The 24,396-nt window shown below is 38.9% G+C and overlaps 1 protein-coding gene across 3 annotated transcripts in view; it reads left to right on the plus strand.

The window, feature by feature from the left end:
- LOC103175195 (RAS guanyl-releasing protein 1) overlaps positions 1-24,396 on the plus strand; it is a 63,734-nt gene that overhangs the window by 17,509 nt on the left and 21,829 nt on the right. Inside the window, exons 1-2 of one of the 3 annotated variants that reach the window (XM_007888054.2) lie at positions 2,286-2,411; positions 8,629-8,807. In XM_007888054.2, coding sequence (XP_007886245.1) covers positions 2,338-2,411; positions 8,629-8,807 — 253 coding nt within the window. In that variant the 5' untranslated portion in view covers positions 2,286-2,337. Of the gene's footprint in view, positions 1-2,285; positions 2,412-8,318; positions 8,338-8,628; positions 8,808-24,396 lie in introns of those variants that run through there. The other 2 variants (XM_007888058.2, XM_007888057.2) reach the window with 2 other exon arrangements.

Here is a 24,396-nt window from a genome sequence, read left to right on the forward strand (position 1 = left end):
GTCACAGCAAATGAATGCTGCTTTAGAAGGCTTTTAACAAAATGCAGTTGGACATGTTAGAGGGAAACAGCCAGCTAATGCAACCATATGTTGTCAAACATGTCACCCTGGAGCCAGATCAGCTCTAAGGAGACTCCTTCAAGCTGAACTGGCTCCAAGGTGATATGTTTGGCAACGGAATGTCGGAATTGAGCCAACCCTCTGTGGTTGTCTCTGTGGTCCAGTTCCTGAGCCAGGCAGGTCCACATTACTCCAGGGCACTGCTGATGACAGTACGGCCAGGCTGGTTCATTATCAGGACTTGGAAGGGCAGACAGTCATTGGGGGGCATGGACTCTTCCCACTCAGCTCCCATTATCCCACAAGCCAAAGCCCTAATAGGTGGGATGGACCTAGCTGGTCAAATAGCAGAAAAGGTATTGATTTTTAGCAGTATCCCAACTCACACTCTGGGGTCTCTAAACCTTGGCTCTTGCCAACCACCATTTATCACTTCCCAGAATTAGGTAAGCAGGATGCATTCCTCCAGAGAGAAAGTGTGCATTCTATTCTAACAAATTTCTCTGGAAATTCCATGTAAAGGTCGGATGCTTGTAATTCTGTTTGGTTTGGACACTCTTAAGCATGGTGATGGGGGTCCACATGTATCAGACACCTGGCTGTCCAAAAAAAGGCTTTGGAGGGGGGAAAAACAGTAACCAAATGCTGTCAGAAATAGAATAGGAGGTGAGGTTTCTTTGCTGTGGCTAGGAAGATATGTGTTGGTGGGGCGGGTGGGGAATGTCGAGTGAAGGTTGAATACCGCATTAAAGAATGCAGGAGAATCTGGAAATTCCTGGATTGTCTTGTGCATTAAGGGTGTATTTATGTAGACCTTCATGTGGTAAATTTACCTGGTATGCAAAAGAAGTGGGTTGGACATGAAACATTTTGTTTTATGTTCTTGTTCCTGGTAAAGTGCAAAAGTTGGCAGATCCTCTCCTTGCTACAATCTAATTGAATTTCCCAGACCATAGCATTTATTACCGAATGTCATCTGAATGTCAATTGCACGCTTTACGATTAAGCATTTATCTCTCCTGAAAGGAGAAGATGGGTGTGAACCTGATGAGCCACAGTGCAGTCCTGATTTATACTTTTATTGCTGATGATGAACTGATGTAAATCAAGAGTGACAAATTCACAAGTGAATTGCAAAAGTGATCCTGAACAATGAGTTAGAGATTAACGTTTCACTGCGAGCAGCTACATTTGCAATTTATATCTTGAATTTCATTTTAAACTGATTTAATAATAATCCTTAAATTTGATATAGCATTTTTCATGTCAGAAGGACATCTCAAAGCGCTTCATAGAAGTTTCCTATAAAATGTAGTAATTGCATATTTTTATTTGTTCGTGAACACAGCAGCCAATTTGCATAGAACATCACCCCACGAACAGCCGTGAAGTGAATGACTGTTTTTTTTTATTTGGGGAATTATTGATCTGGAGACCAGGAGAAATTCCTTGGAATTGAATGATGAGACTTAACTTGCCTTGAAAAGGATTTCAGTAAAGCTAGTTTGAGTTCTCCAAGCATCAGATCTCTGCTAGCACCAGCAGATGTTGGAGAAATACCTGAAATGCTTGCAGCGATGTGATCTACCTCCTTGGTCTTCTATCATTCATGATAGAAGTAAACCTGTTTCAAAAACAAGACTAGACAGTGCACAGTGTTTAGCTGAAGGTTGATCCTGTTACTTCTGCTGTATTATCACAAACTTATCCCAAGGGCGGTTTGATTTTCTGCAGCTAATACAACAGTTTTTAACCACACTCAGTGAACATTTACCTGCCCATAAATTAATGCTCTTTAAAGTTTCTTCAGCGTTTGCCATTTTGTGACTTTGTTAGCAGAAATTAAGGCAAACTTTTGTAAACAATGATCTTTAAGGAAAACTTCAATGAGTATTGAATCATATTAGATTGTGCATCGTAGATTGTACCTATCCTTGTCTATCAATGGTGATCTCCCACCAAGCAATCTGAGTGCACCATTGTGTGCTTGTTCTTGCATGCTGTGAATGAGGTATGATGTCTTCTAAGAGCTTATTTACATGTCAAGATCAGAGGCAAGCATATCTTACGATAACCGACAAGCGATTCTGCTCCTTTCAGACAAGCAGCCACCTACTCTCTGTGGCCTGATAAGATCTTAAGTCATCAGTCGGAAATTCGCATCATGCAAATTTCCTTCCGAAGACATTTCAGCAACAGTCGTGCAAGAGGTTACATGTTGGCTGCCCAGGATGAGCTGAGTAGAAATATTTGGCTGTATGTGGAATTGGAGAAACTATGGGATATCAAAAAAGGGGAACATGCCAATCGTCTAACAGCATGGGGACATTACAGAGAAAGAAAAACATTCAGTGAGTTTGTGTTCACTTGTGGTCTAAAACCTTTCTATGCAATCTAAACCCAAATTGTTTGTGTTTCTGCTAGCACAAAGCTGTTTGAGACAATGTGTTCTGATCCCCTGATAACTGTTGTTGCTTTGAAGAATGTATGTTATTCTATTTTTAATATGATAAATGCTTACTTTTTCTTTATTTGAATACTGCTACATTCTCTTTTAACAAAATATGTGTTAGATCGTTAATAAATGTATGGTCATTTACATCTTGATCATTTATTCAGTGTAGGTTATGTGCAATATATCAGACTAAATACTCTTAACTGTTTTAACTCAATATACTTCTGCAAAAGTTAGTGGTGCATATTAACGAGTTCTGCCTATAAAGTAAAAACATCAGAGGAATATTTTCAGTACTCTTAAGAGTGTAGGTGGCCGCGTGGAATGCGATCAGTTTTAAAATCCATTGCAAACATGTGCAGGGAATAATAGTTTACCCTTCTCTCCCCTTCTGGTTATTTTCCTATTTTCAGATGCTGGGCTACTGTTGCTATACTATGTGTGGGAGAGGACAGGTGGACAAACCATCCCCAAATACTAAAGACTGGAGTTATTTTTAAAACTGTGGCAGCCTCAGTCATTTCCCTCGGAATGTTTGAGATGCTAACTGTTTAAAGATTTTTGTGTTTTTCATTTTTAAATCAAAATTTGACAAATGCTTTCAGTTGCTTTAATAGTTACCGGTATCTCAGCAAATTGTTCCAACTGTTGAACTATTGCAATTATTTAAAAAAAGGAACAATCATTAAGTCTACCTGGTTTAAACCATTGGTACTTCCACCATTACTAAGATCAGTTAACAGGCAACCCGTGTATCCTGCGATTTTCGTGTCTTCTCTCACAGTGCTGAGGACTTAAGCAATGATAGCAATGAACTATACATTTTACATTTATACAGCGCCTTTCACATTGCGAGGACCCTCAAAACAATTAATGTATTATAATCCCGGAATTAAAGCATTAAATTTAGTATTGCAAAAAAATGTAATTTCAATGAGGAACTTGCATATCAGTTACGTGTTTTCTATTAATAATAATAGTGAAGTTCGTGGATGGCATGAAATTGTTGCTTTCACAATATTAACCAGATTTACAGTACAGTAGAATTCTGCAAAAATACAAAGGCTTTTTCCTTTCAGAAGCACACCAGCAATGCAAGCGCACTTGATTTTAACAAGTGGGTTTCTGGTACACTTGTGAGGTTACTATCACATTATGTACTTGATTTTGTGCAACTGTCATTGTAAGCTTTTCAAAATTGAGCTCTTTCCTTTTGAAGCTGTGCATTTTTCCCCAAATTCTACAGAAACAGTCTTGGCCCTAGTTCAGTGAAATTTCTTCATAGTAATGTTAAATACCTGCAGCAGAACTTGAATTCTGGAGTCCCACAACTGTGAGAGTCAAAAACTAAAAATGGAGAACATTTTTTTGAGAAATTAGTGCAAAAGACGTGGAGTTAAAGGACAGGGAACTGATAAATGGTTTGTTTGTTGGGATTCCAAGTACTACAAAAGGAGACTCTTTCCAGTAATTGAAAGTACGTAATGTTGACCATTCGCTCAGTGTCTGGATGGCACTGGAGTGGATGTCTATGTGGTCCGTTCCTGCGGGTTTTAATAGGAATTCTCAGGAAAATACTACAAATCAGCCCCCCCCTATCTCACGCCTTCCTACCAGGGCCTGATGAGGTACAAAACAACCCGTTCTTGGAAATGAAAGAAATGAGTGTAAATACGTGTGCACCCTGGCTCAGTGGTAGCACTCTTTCCTCTTAGACAGAAGGTTGTGGGTTGAAGCTCCACATTAGGACTTGGAACTCCTGTAGCCTAAGCTTACACTCCAATGCAGTGCTGGGGTTGTGTTACATTGTTGTGCTTCAAATGAGAAGTTAAACTGAAGCCCTCTCCACCTGTTCAGATGGACCTTAAAGATCCCATGACACTACTTGGAAAAATAAAGGGAATTTTTCCCAGTGTCCTTGTCAACAATCTCCCAGATAAAATTGATCATTCACTTCATGGCTATTTGTGGGATATTGCTGTAAATTGGCCCAGAAAACGCACTGTCAGTCTTTACAGCATATTCTGTGAAGCATCCGTTGAATATCCTCCCAAAGTAAAAGGCATTATACCAAATACAAGGATGATTGTTATTATGATACTTGAAGTTTGAAATAATAAAATTGAGCAATCAGTGTTTGAAAGAGAAAGGCAAGTTTAAGGTTTGGATAGGACTTCTCCCCCACATCTTCGTTATTTTTTAAAATTTGAATGCAGCATTTAAACCGAGAATTTGGGCCATGGTTTCAAATTTTAGCACTATGGGTGAATCAGATAGAGATCACCAGTGATCAACAAGCCCATTGCTGTGTAAAAAGACACAAAGTACACATACAGTATACTGTGTTTGTCCTTTGGTTGGTCCCAATGATTTGCAATAGCAATATGGCAAGGCTCTGAGAAGTGGTAAGCCTCAGCCACAGGCTCATCCAGCTTGATTTGGATTTGTTTAGGCAACCACAATGAGTTAAAATTATGCATAAGCAAAATTAAGCTCCAAGGGTTTAAGGACATGGTAGGCAGTCTGATGCTAGGCTTACTGAGAAAGCATGCTTCTACAGCCATAAGATGGATGGTACATAATTAATCTATGTGACTTATAAGGCTGGATCCAAAGATTTAAAAATTGTCACGGTCTAACCAAATAAATTATAATGGAACTGCAAGTGCCAACAAAACTGCAGCTACCCTTTGACACATTGATCAGAAGGAACCTCAGTTCGAAGGGAGATCAGGAAATATTTCTTCACACAGACACTGTGAAAATGAAGAATGCACAAATTTGCCCTAGCAGGTTGTGACAGCAGAATGAATGCTGTAATAAAGAAATAGATAGATACTTGGCAAGTAAGAGTATTAAAAAGGATGGAGAAAAGGGGAGAGAAATTGGATTATAAAATGGTCCTCCCAGAACCATAGAAATCGTGTCAGTGCTGGCTCTTTTTAAGGCAATTGTCTTGTTCTCTCTTGACGGTTAATATGGATTCTGCCACTCAACCACTGCTCTCAAAGGGCATTATATATCCCAACTACACTGTGTGTGAAAAAAAATTCTCTTAACCTTCCCATTTGCTTTCTTACTATCTTAAATTGAAGTCATCTAGTTATTGACTCAGTGGGGAATCCTGTCCCTATATTCCTTGGAATTTTTGAGGAATATGAGGAGTCTCAATCGTCACTGGGAACCTTGATTCAGAAATGTACAGGGCAAATGAAAGTCATGGATAACTGCAGATCTGATCTCATGCCTTCAGAACACCCGTTCCCCGAACTATTTTTTAGTAATTTTAACACTTAGTTATACAATGTTATACCTCGTATTTGTTCAGTCTGAGCAACAAAAGCAGCAGCAACAGGCTGAAAAGCGCAGCAGAGTTCAAACACTGGTGACAGGTCTGTCTGTGATCACCAGTTCTGTCTGCAGAAGTGTTCAGTGCTCAGAGCTATCAATCAATCACTCTGAGCCTGGTACAGCAGCCTGATGAAAACAAACATTACATCGCTCTTACAACTGATGGATGCTGGCATCATCCAAATATTTAAATGTTTCAACAAAAAATAACTTTATCAGCACTTTATTGCCTGAGCAGAAGACATCCAGGAACATGCTTGCTCCTGGTAGTTTTAGATGCTGATATCATGATCTTCTACCAACTGTAGAGCAAACACAGAGCAATGCAGAAGCCAGCAGTGATACTGCCCTTGATGCAGCAAGGCAACATATAGCTTACAGACAAGTGTGTTAAGACATCCTTTCCTCTTAACATGCAATGATATATGTGGTCTCAGAGTTTACAGTGTGACACTTCATTACTAAATGACTTCTAGAAAGAACAGGCTTTCATTTATGTAGCATCTTAAGTCAAAAGGTCTCAACGATCTTCAGATTATTATTATAAACATGCTGTTTTGGGCCAGGAAATACATTATTGTTTTGGCAGCAAGCATGGCAGCCATTCGACCCTCAGTGATCCATCCCATAAACAGGCATGAGGTGAATATTTCTGGACAGTTGTTTGCTATTTTATTTTATTATTATTTTATTCGTTGTTTCCCGACGTGAAGGGCGCTATACAAATGGAATCTTTTTGTTGGTTGTTGTTGTTGATAGGACACTGGAAGAAACTCCATTCTATTTTTGAATAGTGACTTGAGCTCTTGAAAGCTTCGCCAGTACTGTTCAGCTACTGAGTGTCACCCTGGCTGTGGGCTTGAATCTCAATTTGGGGCTTGAGCCCTTCTAGTCCTGGGTCAAGAATGCCATACACTGAGCCCAAATTATAATCTCTTATATATTGAACTACACCCTTATCTGACCACAGTCAGTACACAGAATTAGACTATCCCTCTGCACCATCTCTGCAGTCACTTTATAATCCCCTAATATTCTGGTAACAGAGTTAACAATGCAGATATATGGATGATTCATCCCCCCACCCTTCACACTCTCTTTTACCCTTCTTTAAGTCGTCTCTTTGCTCTGTCCTCCCCCATCCTTTCTCTCTCCCCCCCCCCCCCCCCAGTGGAACACACAGAGAGCTGGATTTGAATGCTCTCATCTTATAAATAAATACAAGACTCCTTTGCAAACCAACGTAAACCCATTTAAGAGGGTGCACTTGCAATTTTGAAAAAGATTCTTTTATGGGAGAGAGTGCTTTACTAACAACTTTCGAGAATGAATCTCGAACGTTTTAGCAGTTGGTGACAGACATAGTCAACTTTAATAAACAGGTCCCAGTTGCCTGGACAAATATAGCACCTTCTGAATACAAGCTTCCCCAGTCAACCGAGCGGACAGCGATTGGCATCAGAGAAATGAAATGTAAAAGCAACCTCCAAGCAGTGCTATTACCATGCACCAATTGGGGAATTCTGGAGGCGGGTTTTGTCTGAGTTGAGATTAAAGGAATTGCAAGTGGTTCAAAGCTGTCAGTGAGTCCCACAAGTGTCTCTCTCTCCCTCCTTCCACTGAGACCTTGAGATAAGTGAAAGTAATTGTGAAACTCACGGTTCAATTCACACCAGAAGCCGCCTTGCCTGTGTTAAACGGATAAAGTTAAATTAGACTTGTGAAATTCTTTGTTAAGTGTCTGGTATGGGGAGGGAAAGAGATCTCCCCTCTGAAACAAAAATTCTGCCACCAAATAATTCAACTATTTTTTGCTCTTACTGCATGTTGCATTTTTTCCTTGCATTTTTTTTTGATATAGCGCTTTTCACGTCGGGAGGACGTCCCAAAGCGCTTCACAGAACACACTGTAAAGTGAATTGACTATATTTGTGGGCGAACGCGGCAGCCAATTGCGCACAGCAATGTCCCACAAACAGTCGTAGATTAAAAATGACCAATTTTATTGTTGTTTTTTTTTGGTTTTGGAGGGATTATTATTAGGCGTGTGGAGTAAGGAAACTTGCCCAAGATTTCACCCTGCCTGGAATTGAACTCAGGTCTCTCGCTTGCAAAGCGAGTGCTCTAACCACTGAGCTACAGGACTCCAATGTTGACCTTTTGTTAGGAAAAAAAACAGATAATACTGAACCGGTGAAACATAAACACGAGAGAATCCATACAGGGACAACCAACAAATTGCATTTCTATAGTGCCGTTCATGTCAGGAGGACCATTTAATATTAGACTACAAATAATTCAGTGTGAGATTCAATTCCGAACGATCTTGTACAGCATTGCTTTGCATTTCTAAAAGCACCAGAAATTAGTTAACTATTCTATGCCTATCATAATGGAGCATGTGTGGGTTTAGTGTCTGCTACATGACTACACGTGCTGTGGCTCTCAGTTGCAGCAGTCAGTGTTCCAAGGTAAGTTGCTTTGAAACAACAGGTCTGTGTTCACATGGTACAGTGAACTTTTTCCCCCCTTGTGTTTAAATTTGCATATGAACTGCAGCCTCTACAGATAGAGAGAGAGAGAGAGTGTTAAGTGCTTCAGTTGCCAAAGGGAGGTTGACGGCTTCTACCAGTCCAGCCGGAGAGGGAGAGGGAGAGGGTGTTTCTCTTTTTATCCTCCACGCTCTGTGTCTGACTGTACACACATGTGAGATTCAGCTGAGCAATTTGACGCTTTTCCAACTGCTGCTGTTCATCTTTCAGGAACTCCCGACCAGGATGCACAAACCCTAACATTGCGACTGTACCTCGCCAGAGAGGCTACGGTGTGTCCAGCCTAAGCCCTGCTCAGATCACCCGGGTCAAAGTGATGATGTCCCTGGGACAACTAGCCAAAGGAGCCAGCATGGATGACCTACTTGAAACCTGCATTCAGTCATTTGGTAAGATTTACTTTCAGTTCCTCTTAAAAGAGTGTGTCTATTTCTTGATGTGAGTGTTGTTTGAGTTAAGTGGTCTTTTTTTTTCCCCCCCTCCCCTTGACTTCAGCTCTTCGTTTAATCATTTTACGATGAAATTATCCATTTGTAAATGAAGGGTTATATCTGTGTGTCAGGATTTGAGAATGAGCCGTGTGTTTTAGCAGATTTAATTTCAGTCTGTAAATGAGTTGTCCGTCACAAAACGTTATATATTGACCCACTAATTGGTGCTAAAATATTTTTTAAAAAATAAGAGATCTGTTGATTGCTGGAAATGTGAAACAATGTTGGGTATTTATAGGAGCTTAACCAGTACCTGAATTAGTCAGATAAGAGGTACATTAACCTACAGCATTCTCTTTTAGACAATATTGATCCATCTCCTGTGTGAATTACTAGTATTATGATTCTTACATTGAATTGTGTTATCTATGGTCGAACAGTTCAGAATATACCGTATAATCATTTGATATGGGATGTTTTTAAGTTGTATTATTGTAAACAACTTTAAAACAATAACACAGCCGTAGCATACTATTGCACCGTAATTTGGGCAATTTCGTCTTGCAGGGAATATTTAAATTGCACAAATATATTAAACAAGCAATACAGACAGAATATGAATTCCCTTTCCATTCAGAAATCAAATACTGTGTGTCTATTCACAGTATACTAGAAAAGAAAATCTCTCTCAAGGTTATTCTCTCGCTTCGAGAGAATAGAAATGAAGTTCTATAGAATAGCTTGAAAATGCAATTCCTGTTTTCAAGGTACAGAAGTTACTGAAAACTCAAGGCACTAATTAATTCCAACAATTATTGACAGAGCTGTTTGTTTAGTGACAGGCGTTTGCGGTCTGAAAGAATTCCGAATTTAATCCACATTTAATTCACTGGTCTTTTAAGATTGTATGCGTCAAGTTCATAAGGCATGTCTATCAGACAGAAACCAGTGTACCACTCACCTACTGATCCAGTATTTTGGGAGCACTGAACCCTTTTCACATAACTTCCAGAGTTAATCAATCAGCATAATTTCCAAGGTGTAATAGATTCAGACCACTTCCTGTTTCGTGTCAAGGTTAATGCGAGTTAGTCCCAAATAAATTAATATTTAAACAATACTTGCGCAAATGCTCTTGTCTGTAGGATTACTGCAGTGAGCTGTGAACAAGAAATTCACTACTAGATTTAAGTTTGGTAGAAATGATGTTTACAATCTTCTGTGTAAATAGCCTATGTGTGATGATGTTGATAATGTCAAATTTCTGGCAAAGATAAATGATCACATCTAATTCATTAACATTTCTATCCTTGGGATGTACACCATGTGTTGTGACTATTGCCTTCCAGACATTTAAATTATTTCCTATTTGGTGACATATGGAACTACTGTCTCTATTTCCCATACCTATAATGTTTCACTTTGCTGCAGTAGCAAAATGAGGCTTGTTATTATGCCTGTGGAATGAACAAGGAAGTCAGATTTGAACATCTTAAAGTTAGAAATGTACCAAAAATGTCATAATTTTATGGGTGTTTTGAGCTAGAGATGATAGTGCTGTCTTTGTTGTAGGGAATATTCGTGAAATGTCTGTTAATTATGTATACTGCACTCAAAAGATAGTGATTTGTTACATTATATTTAAGTTCTGTAATCTTTTAACAGGTTAACAATACCACTTAGCATATCTGATTCTGATTCTACAATTGTTCAATTGAGCTTTTTAAAACCACAATTATTGTCGAACAATAATGTCATGATATATCAAATGTCATTAAGGCAAAAGTCGCCATACTGATTAAAAGTATTTTATACATAAGTTATGTCACATAATGGTGTTCAGTTGGTATCAGCAATAAGAATATATACAGTGGCTCCATACATCCCCTTTGACCTTTCGATCTTCCATTAACCCTTCCACACACACACACCAACAACAACTTGCATTTATATAGTGCCCTTCACATGGGATAGCACACATTCCCTTAAGACACAGACTGGACGTGCAAACAATATCTACCCGTCTGCTTTTGAATTGTCCACTAGGACATGCACAAGAATATTGGTTGCTCAAGTTCCAGTTTTCTTCTCTGATCCCTTTCTCCAAACTGAAATTAGGAGTTTGACTTTAAGACACTCACCCTTAGCTTCAAATGTCTCCCTGGCCTTAACCTCCCCTGCTTCTCAGATTTCCTTCAATTCTACTTGCCTAACTATCGCGTTCGCCCACAAATTTACAGTCAATTCACTTTGCAGTGTGTTCTGTGAAGCGCTTTGGGACGTCCTTCCGACGTGAAAAGCGTTATATCAAATGCAAGGATTATTAAGGATTATTATTATCCGTTTCCTTCGCCAACTCTGACTTACTTTATGTTCCTCTATCCATTGGCATGCAAGCTTTCAGACACCTTGCCCCCACTCTCTGGACATCTCTCCTGAAATCCCTCTACCTCACTGCTTCCTGTCTGCTTTAACCCTGTCCAAAAACCTATTAATTTGCACCTTCGGACATCTTTTCCCTCCAGCCCCAAACTCCCTTGCAGCTCAGGCTAAAAACTTTAATCTCACTAGTAGCAATGCACATGGGTGAAATGGAAAAACACACACAGGGGAAACAGAAACGGGGATGTTCTTTGGGTACCTAATATTACATTGGTCCTATCTGTAGTATAAATGGGACATTTTCATGAAGCTGAAAGTGGGCAGCTTCGAATGCGGAACTTTGATTACAGCTCCAGGAATAACCTGAGCAGATCTGGCTTTCAAAGGTTTGGATGTTCTCCTGTGCGAGTCACCAACATTTAGGTTATGGTTGTGAACCAGGTAAATTATATCTCTGATCAGATACAGAGTGGAACCTCAGCTGTTACAAATCGTATTACAAACTCGTTGCTATACACATCCTTTCCATCTGCACACATAGTCTTTCAGGGATTGCATCATTTCATCTATATATACACATCCGCGTACAGTATCATGATGCAAAACTGCACTAATATTCCTGGAGCAGCTGACTGTAGCAATTACTTGTGATATTATTTTCATCTCTTGAGAGGTTACTTACTGATAAATATTACACTCATTTTCCATCTCTTTCCTATTTGGCCAGGACTGTTCTACCTACACACACAGAATTACCTGAAAATGTAAAGAATACGTTGTATTATTACGTTGTGTTATGTATTCGACAATGTTTGAGTTGCTGACTAAAATAGCCCAGCTGGGATTCTATTTCTCTGTCAGGGATAAAAGATGCATGTCTTTTTTAAGAAGCATTAATACTCTTTTCAAAATGCTTGTCAGAATTTCCAATTAGAAAACAGAATTTCTAGCTGCCGAGATGTAAAATACTTATTCTTTTGCAGTGACTGATAGTGTCCTTTGTCACATCTTTGGTTTGCTCAGAGCACGCTAATGTAGCTGCTCTTAAATTTGTGGTATCTGCATTATTGTATTTCAAACAACCACTCTCTTTTGCCAGCTCTTCCTCATTCTGTGGCCCTCCCCACAGTGCTCTCCTATGCAGTGTCCAGCACATTTATACTGCAGAGTTCTGCAGAATTGCTTCAAACACGAGCCGCCATTTCAAAGTCAGTAACAGAATATTTTCTGTTTCTGCGGGTAAGGTCCATGCAGTTCTGAAATACTCACATCATATCCACATCAGTCATGTTTCTAGCTTATCATTCCATCCCTTCCAGATGTCGGTTTTGTTTTACCTGTTCTCAGTATCAGGTCTTGTTTTATTTTTACACTCCATTCAATTAATACACAGTAAATCAAAATCAGCTTTAAGACAATCCATGATTTATTGCTGCACAACGCACCTGAATGGAGCTTTCCTCTTTATGACACAATTTTATTTCAGTTTAAACAAAGGCTTTTATTAAAGAATAAGCCATGCTTGTATCTTTTTTTAATAACAATCAAAAAACTTAACAGACTTTGGCACAAGTTCTCCCAAATCCTGGATGAGATGGATTTGAAGCAGGCAGTACAAATTGTGGTTCCCTGCTCCGAATAGCTCTACTATTGGAATCAATGTCACTTTACTTCCCCAGTATATTAAAAAAAGGTCATAAGAAAGAGTAAAAGGTTTTACAATCTTTTGTAAAAGGATCGACTTCAAGATCCTCACACTTGTGTTCAGGTGTTGTGGGTTGGGAATTAGCAGATTGAATAGTATCCTAAAGGAGTATCATTTAACGTTCACTTGCATGCGCAAATACTCATCCGAAGAATAGCACCTCCAACTTTGCAGTACTCCCCCAGCACTGCACTTGAGTCTCATCCTAGTCTATGGGTTCCAGTCCTGATGTGAGACTTGAATCCAAAACCTTCTGACTCAGAGACGAGAGTGCTACCAAGTTGGAGGTGTTGTTCTTTGGATGAGGCAGGAAACCTAGTATTCGTTAGTGCAAGTGAACATAAAATGATATGATTCCTCTAGGATACTATTCAATCTGCTCATTCCCAAACTCACATCACACAAGCATGGCAAAAACAACTTAGACAACGAAGATGTAGCACATCAAGCAAGTCTATTCAGATTCAATATTATTATCTAGGAAAGCTCTATTCAGGTGCATTGTGCAGTTTACAGTGAATCCTTCACAGTGAGCGCCTTGGGACGTCCTCCAGACATGAAAGGCCCTATTCAAATGTAATGTTGTATTAAAGATCCCTATTTGAAAAGACAAGGGTGTTCCAATTGTCCAATCAACAATCCCTCAGATAAAATTGGTCATTCACTTCATTTGTGGGACATTGCTATATGCAAATTGGCTACCAAGTTTACCTACAAATACATAGTCACTACAGTTTACAGTAAATATTGTGAAGGGCATTGGGATATTTCGACAACCTAATAAGGTGCTATATCAAATAAAAGGATTATTATTATGAACTCACAGCTCACAAGATTTCTGTGATACAGAGAGCCAAGTAATCACACTCCTCTACGAGTTCATTCTGCTCATTCCCAATCTCACTGGTTTGCTTGTCAGTTGAGAACATCACCCTCAAAAATGCAGTCACTGCAATATACAGTGAATCCTGTGAAGCGCTAGGGACATCGTTCCGACGTAAAAGCGTTCTGGGACGCTATGTGTGAGGGGCGCTATGTAAATGCAAGTTGTTGTTGAAAGGCTTATACCAAATGTTAGGATGATGATAATTGTGTCTTCACTGCAACATTTGCAGCAAAGCCACAACTCCAAAGACAGTAAAACCATCTTTCAACTAACCGGTGATGAAAGAATGTCGTCAATATTTACACACAAGATGCAAGATAACATCACACAAGCATAGCAAAAACAATTTAGACAGCGCAGATGTAGAACATCAAAACAGGTCTATTCAGATTCAATATTATTACCTAGAAACATGCGACTCAATCCTCCCACTTCATTTAAGCATACAATTATTTTCTGTAATGTACAATAATAGTTTGGAGCTGGGCTGTATTATTTGACTTTTGAGGTCTCTATGTAAGTAATGTTAGTGAGTTGAAATGTTGCAGAAAAGAACCATAAGCTTTTGTTTCGTTTTGATTCATCCAGGTGTCTGACACGTGCAAAATCCTATCGCCATGCTTAAGAGCACCCAAAACAGAGTTCCACTTATGTATGCCACCTAAATATGGAAATTTCCCTGTGTCTAGAATGGATTGTGCACTCTCTCCCTACAGCAGTGCATTCTGCTTACGTACCCATGCAGAAAGTAGCTTATTAGGTGCACGAGCCAAGGCTTGGGATTCCCAGAGTGTGCATTGGAGTACTGCTGAAATTTAACCAGCTAAAACCTATTTGAGATTTTAATACCTATTTGAGAGTCAAAGCCTAGAATAACAGTAACAGAGGAACAGGAGTAAGCATACACCCCATTGAGCCTGTCTAAACAATAAGGCTTTACTTACTTGAAAAATGTATCGTCACAATTTATAGAGCAAAAATGAAGGAATTCACCAAGACTCTTTTACTGTGAAATGAAGTAACTGTATTTGTAGGCAAACATTTGCACCAAGCAGTGTCCCACAAACAGCCATGAAACAAGTAACCAATTTTATTTGGGGGATTGTTGGCCAGGACACCGGGAGAAACTCCCTTCTCTTTTTGAATAGTGCCATGGGATTTTTAACGTCCACCTGAACAGGCAGATGGGACCTCGGTTTAACGTCTCATCCGAAAGATGACACCTCTGAATGCAACACACCCTCAGTGGTGCATTTGAGTGTCAGCTTATACTATGATTTGACGTGGGATTTGAACCCACAACCTTGTGACTCAGAGGCGACAGTGCTACCACTGAGCTAGGCTGTCCTTTTAAAATCTCACTTGCCTGTGAGAAAACCACTGCAGTGAAACATACAAACTAGGTAAACTTTCTTCGGCAAAGCTGTGCTTTAATTCTTTCCAGGAGAAACTTTTCCAATAAAAAGAAACTCAATAAAAAGAAGACTTATCCATCCAGCAGCCTACCTAATATTGTGGGAACTCATCAACTAGAAGTGAAATTTAAGCTCACACTCAGCTATCTCCTTAACAATCAGAAACCTACAGGTAGAGTAGTTTTACCTGATAAGAGCAAAGAGTTAAAAGCAAAATGACTGCCAATATAACTGATAAATACATGATAGATTTTAAGAGGAAAGCTTTCCTGCTGGGGCTTCTACACATCAGAGGTTCTCGTTGAGGTCCTGGGGTTAAGCAGCCTTTGGATGTTGAGATGTACACAGGCTCCGATTGCTTCCTATTTGTGGGATAATGCATTGCCCAGCCTAACGCACACAGAGCTGAAATGTCACATCTCCAAATGAGGCTGCTCAATGGTGTACTTTGCTTTGAAATGTGCATCTCTTTGAGAGGAGGGATCAATACAGTTCGACAGAAGAGACCTACATCACGCACACTCTGAACTTTAACAACCCATCCTAGGTAATGATGACATACATTTTGGCCATCAGAATACATACACTGTCTTTGTTTCCAACACCATGACAACCAAATACATTTGAATTCAAAGTAAAACTGTGTCCACAGTTTAGTTCCAAACTACGTTTAGTTTTGTAAAACATTAGTCTCAGTGGGTAAAATGCTCAACCACAAAGAGCAGCTAAATTTTCGTTTTGGGTTTCTATGGTTTGGACGAGAGTGTGTCAGTATTGAAACTCGGTTTAAATCCTAGTGCTACGTTAATTATCTATTATACAAATTGATGTATAAAAAAAACAAAGATTCAATCAAAATATAATAAATTATTGAGGTGATGTTCCCAAAAGTACATAGACCCAGTTTGCATTTTTGTGTTCGCTTAACAAAGAGTTAGGTAATTTTGTTTTCCACTCTGAAAAGATTTCTGCCTCCATCACATTCCCAAAGTCTCAAGTTGCTATTTTGGTCCAGTCTATTGTCTGATCTTGGCTCATCACATTTTATGCATGAATAATTTTTTTNATCTCCATATGCTCTTCATATACAAGACTCATTGCGAATGGTCAACATTTGTGGAGACAAGGCTGGATGACTCTAAAATAAATTAAATGCTTATTTCTGCAAACAGTCAAAATGTTTAATATTTACTGCTAAAAGCTACAGTAGCATAGCATAGATTGAATTAACACACTCTTGTCTAGGCAAACAATTTAGTACAAATGCAATATGGAAGTGAAAGAAACGCTGCTGGAAATATTCTTCTATGAGGTTAACACTGAGTGACCAACAAAAATATTTTCCCTCAAAAACAACCCAATCTCTGAAGCCACCCTCAATTTGAATGAGTCAATATCAAGTAGGAAAAAACAGACAGCAAGGTGAGTCTCTGATAGCTCACTGGGTTAGCCACACAGCCCACGTGTTGCAGATATGTGAACATTCCAGGTTCAATCCTGGCTCGGCACCGAGTTTAAATAAACGGTAGCAGCCAAGGTTCTCATTCTTCATAGTTATTCAGTGGTTCCTGCAGAAAACTACGCCCTTGTGAATGATAATAGTAAAAAATAATCCTTGCATTTGATATTGTTTCTTTCACGTCAGGAGGACATTTCAAAGCACTCCACAGGATTCACTGTTAAAAAAAGTAGTGACTGGGTATTGTTGTAGGTGAATGATCTTGTTCAGAATGATTGGGTTCAGGTACAGTGTCCCCCCACATTCAATCAACCTGACACTTATTGTCCAGGCTCATATCTGAAAAGTAGTCACTTAGATGAAGCACCAAACGACAGCTGATATTTTCGGGGCCACAAGAAGACAGGTTCAGGAGAGAAGTAAGAGAAAATTATGGAAACGAAAAGAAGGGAAAGGCTGCACAAAATTAAACTTGGAACTTCCAAAATGACTCCTATAAAACTAATATTGAATTTAGTGCATGTTTGCAATATTGTTAGTGAACAATACAGAAAAGGAGAACATACTGTAAGTTTTGGTAACCAAGAAGTGTAAATTATTTTCAATGTGTGTGGATTTATTTGAAAAATTTACCTTGCAGTCACATGGGAATTCCCATTATTAGACGTTGTTATCTTTAAAAATATATACTCCCGCCAGTCACTACATCCATGGCACCACAACATTTTTTAAAAGGGGTTCAAAAGTGTTTTACCTGAACATCAATTGACAGTCCTGCTGAGGGGATAACTACCTTCGTATTTTATGGTCTATAAATGTAAAATAGCACACACTTTCAGAATTACTCAGAGGCAAAATGCATCTTAAGTGACACAATTGACAATAGTTCTAGTTGCCATGGTATCTGGCTTTTCTGTTATTAGAATACAAGTGCTTTTCACAATTGCTGTTGATTCGATTTTTTTTAGCAGCGCCATCAGCTCCATTACCCACGCCCACAATGAACATGGGGATTAGCTTGAAAACCTTAGGAGACTTTTCCGGTAGAAAATCTCCCCATCGATTTAGCACAGGGGCCAACTAAAAGTTTCTTACGAATCTTCAGGTGGAAAGGGGTGTGGGGTTGGGTGGGGGTGGGTGGCGCGGGCATTGTGTCTGGGTGAGGAGGAAAAAAATTGGTAGCGGTCGCCATGGCAATAGAAAACAGCAGTCTGTAAAAATACTGTGGTCTGCGCTGATGTAAGAGGCCATCATTCAAAGCAAGAAGTGAAATTGAAATTTCAAGACAGAAATAACAACATTTGCATTCCCTGTTCACTGAACCAAAATGCTGCTTGGCATCGATAAACAAGTGGTTTCACATTGATGAACCTTATTAGAAACCTTTACTGACTATTTGCAGTGTTGTGCCACGAGAGGAACATTCCTGGCTATTTCAAATACATTTTTTGCATGTATTTTTGGGCCTCGCATACAGCTACTGAGTAAACCACATCGTAACATTAGTCAGTTTACCAACACTACAAAACAAGTGGGAAATAATCCATTTATTTAATAATTTCCCACCCGCTACTGTTTGTGCAAATGTATGGCAGCCGGGTGTGAAAGTGGCCAGGCCGACTGTGAAATCCCACAGATGGTTGGTGCTCACTGACCAGGCTCACACATGATTAATGGCCACTCAGGTGGGATATCAGAGGCCATCCAGCACCCATGGAGCTGCATCCCAGCAAACAGAGATGAAACCAGGAGTAGAGAGGCATATGTTCAGTGGAGACACAATTTTAAAAACAACAACTTGCATTATACAATGCACTTCATGCAGGATAGCAACGGAGCCCCATACACTGACAGGGTCAGACACTGAGCATGGGAAAAGGGAGAGGTAGAGGTGATCATAGGCATGGGTCCAAGAGGTAGCTCAAAAATGACGACAGACTAAAACTTTTTTTAAAAAAAACAAATGTGTCAGACAAGTAAGTGTAAAGGTTAGACTCCTTACTTCCTGGAACAGTGGGCCAAAGGACTTTTGCACCATGTGAAAAGTTCTCCGCCCCGAATTTGTATGTCATAAAACTGTTTTTGCAAAGAGGACCTTTGGATTTGACAACATGTTTATTCAGTAAATCAACAACCATAAGTCAACCAATATTCCAACAACAAATTGCATTTATACAGCACCTTTCATACCCTGAGGATGTCCCAAGGCACTATGCTTTCTTCAGCAGAAGTAGCTGTTTGTATGAATAGTTAATCAATAAATACACTGCATGTAGTTATATCAGGAGAGGCGATTTAAAGAAACTTAGGCAATAATTCAAAAGTATATAAAGGCAGGATTGGGACAGTCAATTCACTTTACAATATATTCTGTGAAGCACTTTGAGATGCCTCAAAAACGTGATGAGGTGCTATATCAAATGCAAGAATTATTATTATTAGATAACTGGATCCCATTTTCTGTAGTTCTTAAAAAAATACAGAAAATTCACTTAAAAATGAAAGAGTTGACACACTCCGGGTGCTCTGAAATGCTATGTTAATAGAATAAATTTAGGTTTAGTAGAGATTTTCTTCAAAAGACTCTGGGGGCCGGCATGTAAATCGTAGAGAGAAGATTTGCATGCATTTAACATGCTGCTTGATTCCGTTTGAAAGGAAAGAAAAAGATGCGACACTGCAAGTCAATCAGCAATAGATATTCTGGCAATCAGGAATTCTGTAACAATGGCTAGATTTCCGTACTTGAGGTCTGTCTAGTTTGATGGCTTGAATACAAACTATGGCACTGTTAACATCATTATATTAGAGAACATGATTTTGCTGAGAAGTGTAGTAACTGTGCATTTGTGGGCAAACACAGCAGTCAATTTTCACTGAGCGAAGCGGGTGCCAGCAGTGTATATTGCTGATCTTTAAAGCAGAAGTGTGAGCAAATGGCTTTTCCTTAAAAATAGGGATACATATATTTTAGGATTTTATAGAAGCGAGAGTGAATGTTGTAATTATTAACTTGTTGTTTATTTTAATCTAGAGATTGTTTTCCCAGTGAAACCTAGTACCTAGTTTTTTTTAAAAGCAAAAAAAAATTCTATTCTATGTAGTCATAGAATAGAATTTTTTTTTGCTTTTAAAAAAAAGTTTCATCATTAATACAACAATCGTGCATGTGGAGCAAAAAACAGTTGCAGAGAATTTACTAATACCCAGTATTGTGCGTTTCAGTGTAGAACTACAAAAGCAGAAGTATGGCATTTTGCTAATAGTCACAGGACACTGCATCTCTTCAGTGAGGATATCTTGTGAGAAGGCCAATTCACTCCCATCCAATGATGTTCAGATGTCTGATGATTATCCCCTCTCCATTCAGTTTGTGCTCACTGTAAACCTCTGCTATCAGATTCCTAGCCATTGCCATCCCTCGACAACATAAAACAATTCTGCAAGATTGGTGCAAAAATGTTTTATGTTTTTACACAGGAAAAAAATGTGCAAAGTTGCATTTCAGGCTGTATAACACTTCAAGATACAGTTGATCTTCATAAAGTGCTCACATTATTATATTGCTCTCATTTACCATACTCTTGAGTACCTGTTATCCTATGTGTTGCAATATTCATCATACTTATCACTGAACTTTGAAAATTCATAGTCTAATAATAATAATAATCCTTGCATTTGATATAGCGCTTTTTCACGTCTTCTAGACGTCTGAAAGCACTTCACAGAATATACTGTAAACTGAATTGACTGTATATTTGTGGGTGAAACCCGGCAGCCAAATGCGCACAGCAGTGTCCCACAAACAGTTGTGCGTTGAAAGTGACCAATTTATTATTTTTTGTTGTTTTGGAGGGATTATTATTAGGCGTGTGGAGTAAGGAAAATTGCCCAAGGTGGCTCTATTGTGCTAGTGTCTCAAATGGTTAGAATACCCACTCTTCTGCCTTCCCATTACAGCATCAAACACGTCTGGTGTCTTGTCCTTACCACTCGGTCAACTCCCACTCTTCCCTTGCTTGGCATCCAACCTCACCACTGTACAATGCTCTAAGATGCTAGTTTAGTTTTCAAGTTGATCCATTTTTGGAGTCTGATGCGCAGGGTAGGTTTTCCCTGTTCCATGTAAAGGTTTACTTTGCAAGTTTGAAAATGAAACAGAATGGTTGGAATACCAAAGGTTGTTGCAAATTTATCGCTGTGTCACACGCTTATGACAGAAATGATACACACACGTTTCTTCCTCCTGAAACGCAGTCTTCAAACCTCACAGTGACTGCCAGGTGATCTGTAGTGCCCCTTGACTTAATGAACTACTGGCCTGAAACATGTACATTATTTAAAGTTCGTCAACTCGTCACTTTGACAGTTAATTTGTGAAACTGACTGTAAAAGAAAGCACTTCATCAGTTGTGAAAGGAAGTTATTTATAGATGATTACTTTGTGAAGTTGTCGTCTGAAACCAGCCAAGAAACACACAAGCTCACAGTTACCCAAATACTATGGAAGATTAAGCCTGAAACAATGGAGCAAATTGGAACAAAAGACGCTATTTTAGGCAACAGTTCTAACAGAATTCTTAGAAACTGCTCATATGGAAACTAACTTGAAGTGAGAGACAGCACAATATAAAAGAGAGTCTTCAGTACTTTAACAATATCGTGAGTGCTTTGTTTTTGTAGCTCCCACCATATGTTGCAGAAATGTATCAGAAAATGACTGCCCTTCAAAATGTGTTGTGGATGTTTTTCATTTAATCCACTGTTGTGCCAGTATAACTCATATGCTTAGTGCTACATTTTTTGCTACAGATATCTCAACCAAAGGGAAATAGTGCATCCTCCCTCCTGATTGTGATATTTTACAGTAAAAAAAGTCAAATGAACCACCTTAGCTGTTTTGTGCTGGTAGTTGTTTTCAACTAGGAATCCTGCTCCTCATCACTACTAGGCTGATACTGGGCTATGGTTTTACAGGTGCCAGCACCTCTTCAGTAATTCATCCAAGTGGCTATTCTTTCTCAATGATCCCACACAATTAGCGTAGGCAGCTTATTTGACTTTTGGACTGCCAAGGCCCAATTTGTGCTCGCTTAACATCCTCACCAAAACATTTTGTTGTAAGGACCAGATTGAAAGTCAGTGAGCACATTGAGTTTATTCCCTCCTCTATGTTGGCCAATTACACTGAAGCCAAATGTAGTGCATTTCCTTCACACCATGAAAAATCATCAAGCAGCAAAGAGTAGCGATTGAACGAGGTGGCTGCGTGGCACAGCCTGCTGATTTATTTAAGAGCCCCAAAAATCCCTTTTTACAACCATACTTAAAAATAACCTAGAAAAAAAAACATATTAATTTTCCATCAGTGTAACAACATCCAAATTACGGAGTACTTTCCTTCAGGTTTTTTTTAAACTAAATAATTTGCAAAATATCTCTTTCATCAATTTGATGCATTCAAATTGCTTGTCACTTTGTTACTCACAAATGATTAAGTCAGTTTCACTCGCAAAACTATTAATTGTGTCACAGTGCAGGATTCAACACATACTTCGTGGTTTGAGTGAGGCAGACAATGCAGATAAGAAGATAATAATTATAATAATCCTTACATTTGATATAGCACCTTATCACATCTTCGAGACATCTCAAAACACTTTACAGAATACAGTGTAAAGTGAATTGACTGTATATTTTGTGGGCAAAACGCAGCAGCCAATTGTGCAAAGCATTGTTCGACAAACAATCATGGATTAAGCGATAAATTATTATTATTTATTTTTTAAAGGGATTATTAACCCTGGGAAAGGGATCTGCCAATCAACTAACAAACAGGTTCCTTACTTACTGCTAGGTAAACATAGGTGTGTGGAGTAAGGAAACTTGCCCAACATTTTGCCTTGCTCGGGAGTCGAACCCAGGTCCTCTTGCTTGAGAGGCAAATGATTTAACCACTAAGCTACAGGAAGACCAAATGTAGAATGTAAACAAAACTACTTCTTTCAGAGTTCAGTCTTGGAAACCAATAGCTATCAGCACAGAAGAGAATTACTTCATAAGCTAAATGCAACCGATGCAAAGGCCATGAAATGCTTGGTAAATCTCACTGTTGTTTTACAATAATCAGCTTTGCATTTGATACACCATCTTATATCAAAACATCAGAAAGCACGTCAGAGACACAAATTGCCAAAGTTACAATGGAAAATGTGCCCACGAACCAGTGTATTTTACTGTGCGGACAATGAAATGAATTTATCACCTGGAGCCTACAGAAAAAAAGTTTACTGTCAAGTCCTTAAACTTCTGAAGAAAATTATTAGCATTACCTCTAATTTTCTATTCTCTGCAATGAGAGTCAATTGGGATTGTGTCATTTGAGGCAGTAAAAGTGCAGGTTCATGCCAATACTGATAAAGCTCTGATCTTAGTAGTTGAAAGTCCAAGTTGTGCTTTTTGAGGGTAGCTTGGCAGGAGCAGGTGCCTGTAAATTCTGAAGCACCTTCAGACTGCTTCACAATGCTTTTAAATCTTCACAAGAGCACAAAATAGGTCAAATGAAGAAGGCCACTTAAACCCATTTTCTCTTATCCTTCCAGAATAGCAATTCAACCATTTTTCTGTTACAGCATCAACCTGACTCTTCAATGAAACCAAAGGAGAAACGTTGGAATTTCCGTAGCAGGTTGATTTCGATCCAAAGGAAAGATAGGTTACCAACGTAGCACTTCAAACATTAAACCATTCTTCCTGGTTAGATGGCAAACAACTTTCTGTGGATTGGCAGCATTTCTGTTTACGTTTCAGATTTACAGCAGCATCTGCATTTCTCTTTCTATTTCTTACATGAATTAGTGTCTTGGCCATAGTTCTCCATCCTTGTAAACTCATTCTAGCTGTTGATTACCTTCCATATAGAGCCTAACCCATTCGAGCTGCTAATTGCCCTCTGTACAAAGAAGACCCCAATCCAGCAGCTCATCACTGTTTGTATACACGCTATTCATCTGATTACATCGCAGCGAATTTTTACTTTAAAAATGAAAACAGTTCTTTGACAGTGGAATAATTTTTGCTGTGCAAGCTTTTTAACTTAAATTTAATTCAGTTAAATAAAGAGTAGAAGAAAGTAGCTCATCTCCTCATGGGAGGGGAATCTGAATGATTTCAACTGATACTGTGGTATTAATAAAATGAGGGAGTTGGGAAACCTGGATTTCCCTCTGCTGCGGATGTAGTTCCTCCTTGTCACATTTCTATTATTCTTCATGTATTTGAATATGAAAATAGGGATTCCAAAAGATGCGTCACTAACCCGCATAAAATAGTAACATTGTGCTCAGATGCAACCTTTTTTTTTAGAAACGGATAGAAATAAGGATTGCAAAATGTGGTCTCTTTTTTAAGATTCCCATAGAAATAATTTTGTTTTTTAACCTTCTTAGTTTACCCCCAACCTGTGAAATTCCACAACTGAACGTTATGCCATTCTCCGAATGGTCTGCCCCTAAAAACATAAGCTGGATTGGTGGGATCTTGTTATAAAAGAATGCATTAGCAGAATAAAGGCTGCGTTGACAGAGATCATTACTGCAGCCAGAAATGCTAAATATAATGGAAATGTTTGCACAAACAGAATGGAATAGTAGAGGTTAATGAGCCAGCATTCTAATTTCTGTGTCGCTGGATGCTCTGGT

This window comes from Callorhinchus milii, unplaced genomic scaffold (assembly GCF_018977255.1).
Source record: "Callorhinchus milii isolate IMCB2004 unplaced genomic scaffold, IMCB_Cmil_1.0 Scaffold9, whole genome shotgun sequence".
NCBI classification, from domain to species: domain Eukaryota; kingdom Metazoa; phylum Chordata; class Chondrichthyes; order Chimaeriformes; family Callorhinchidae; genus Callorhinchus; species Callorhinchus milii.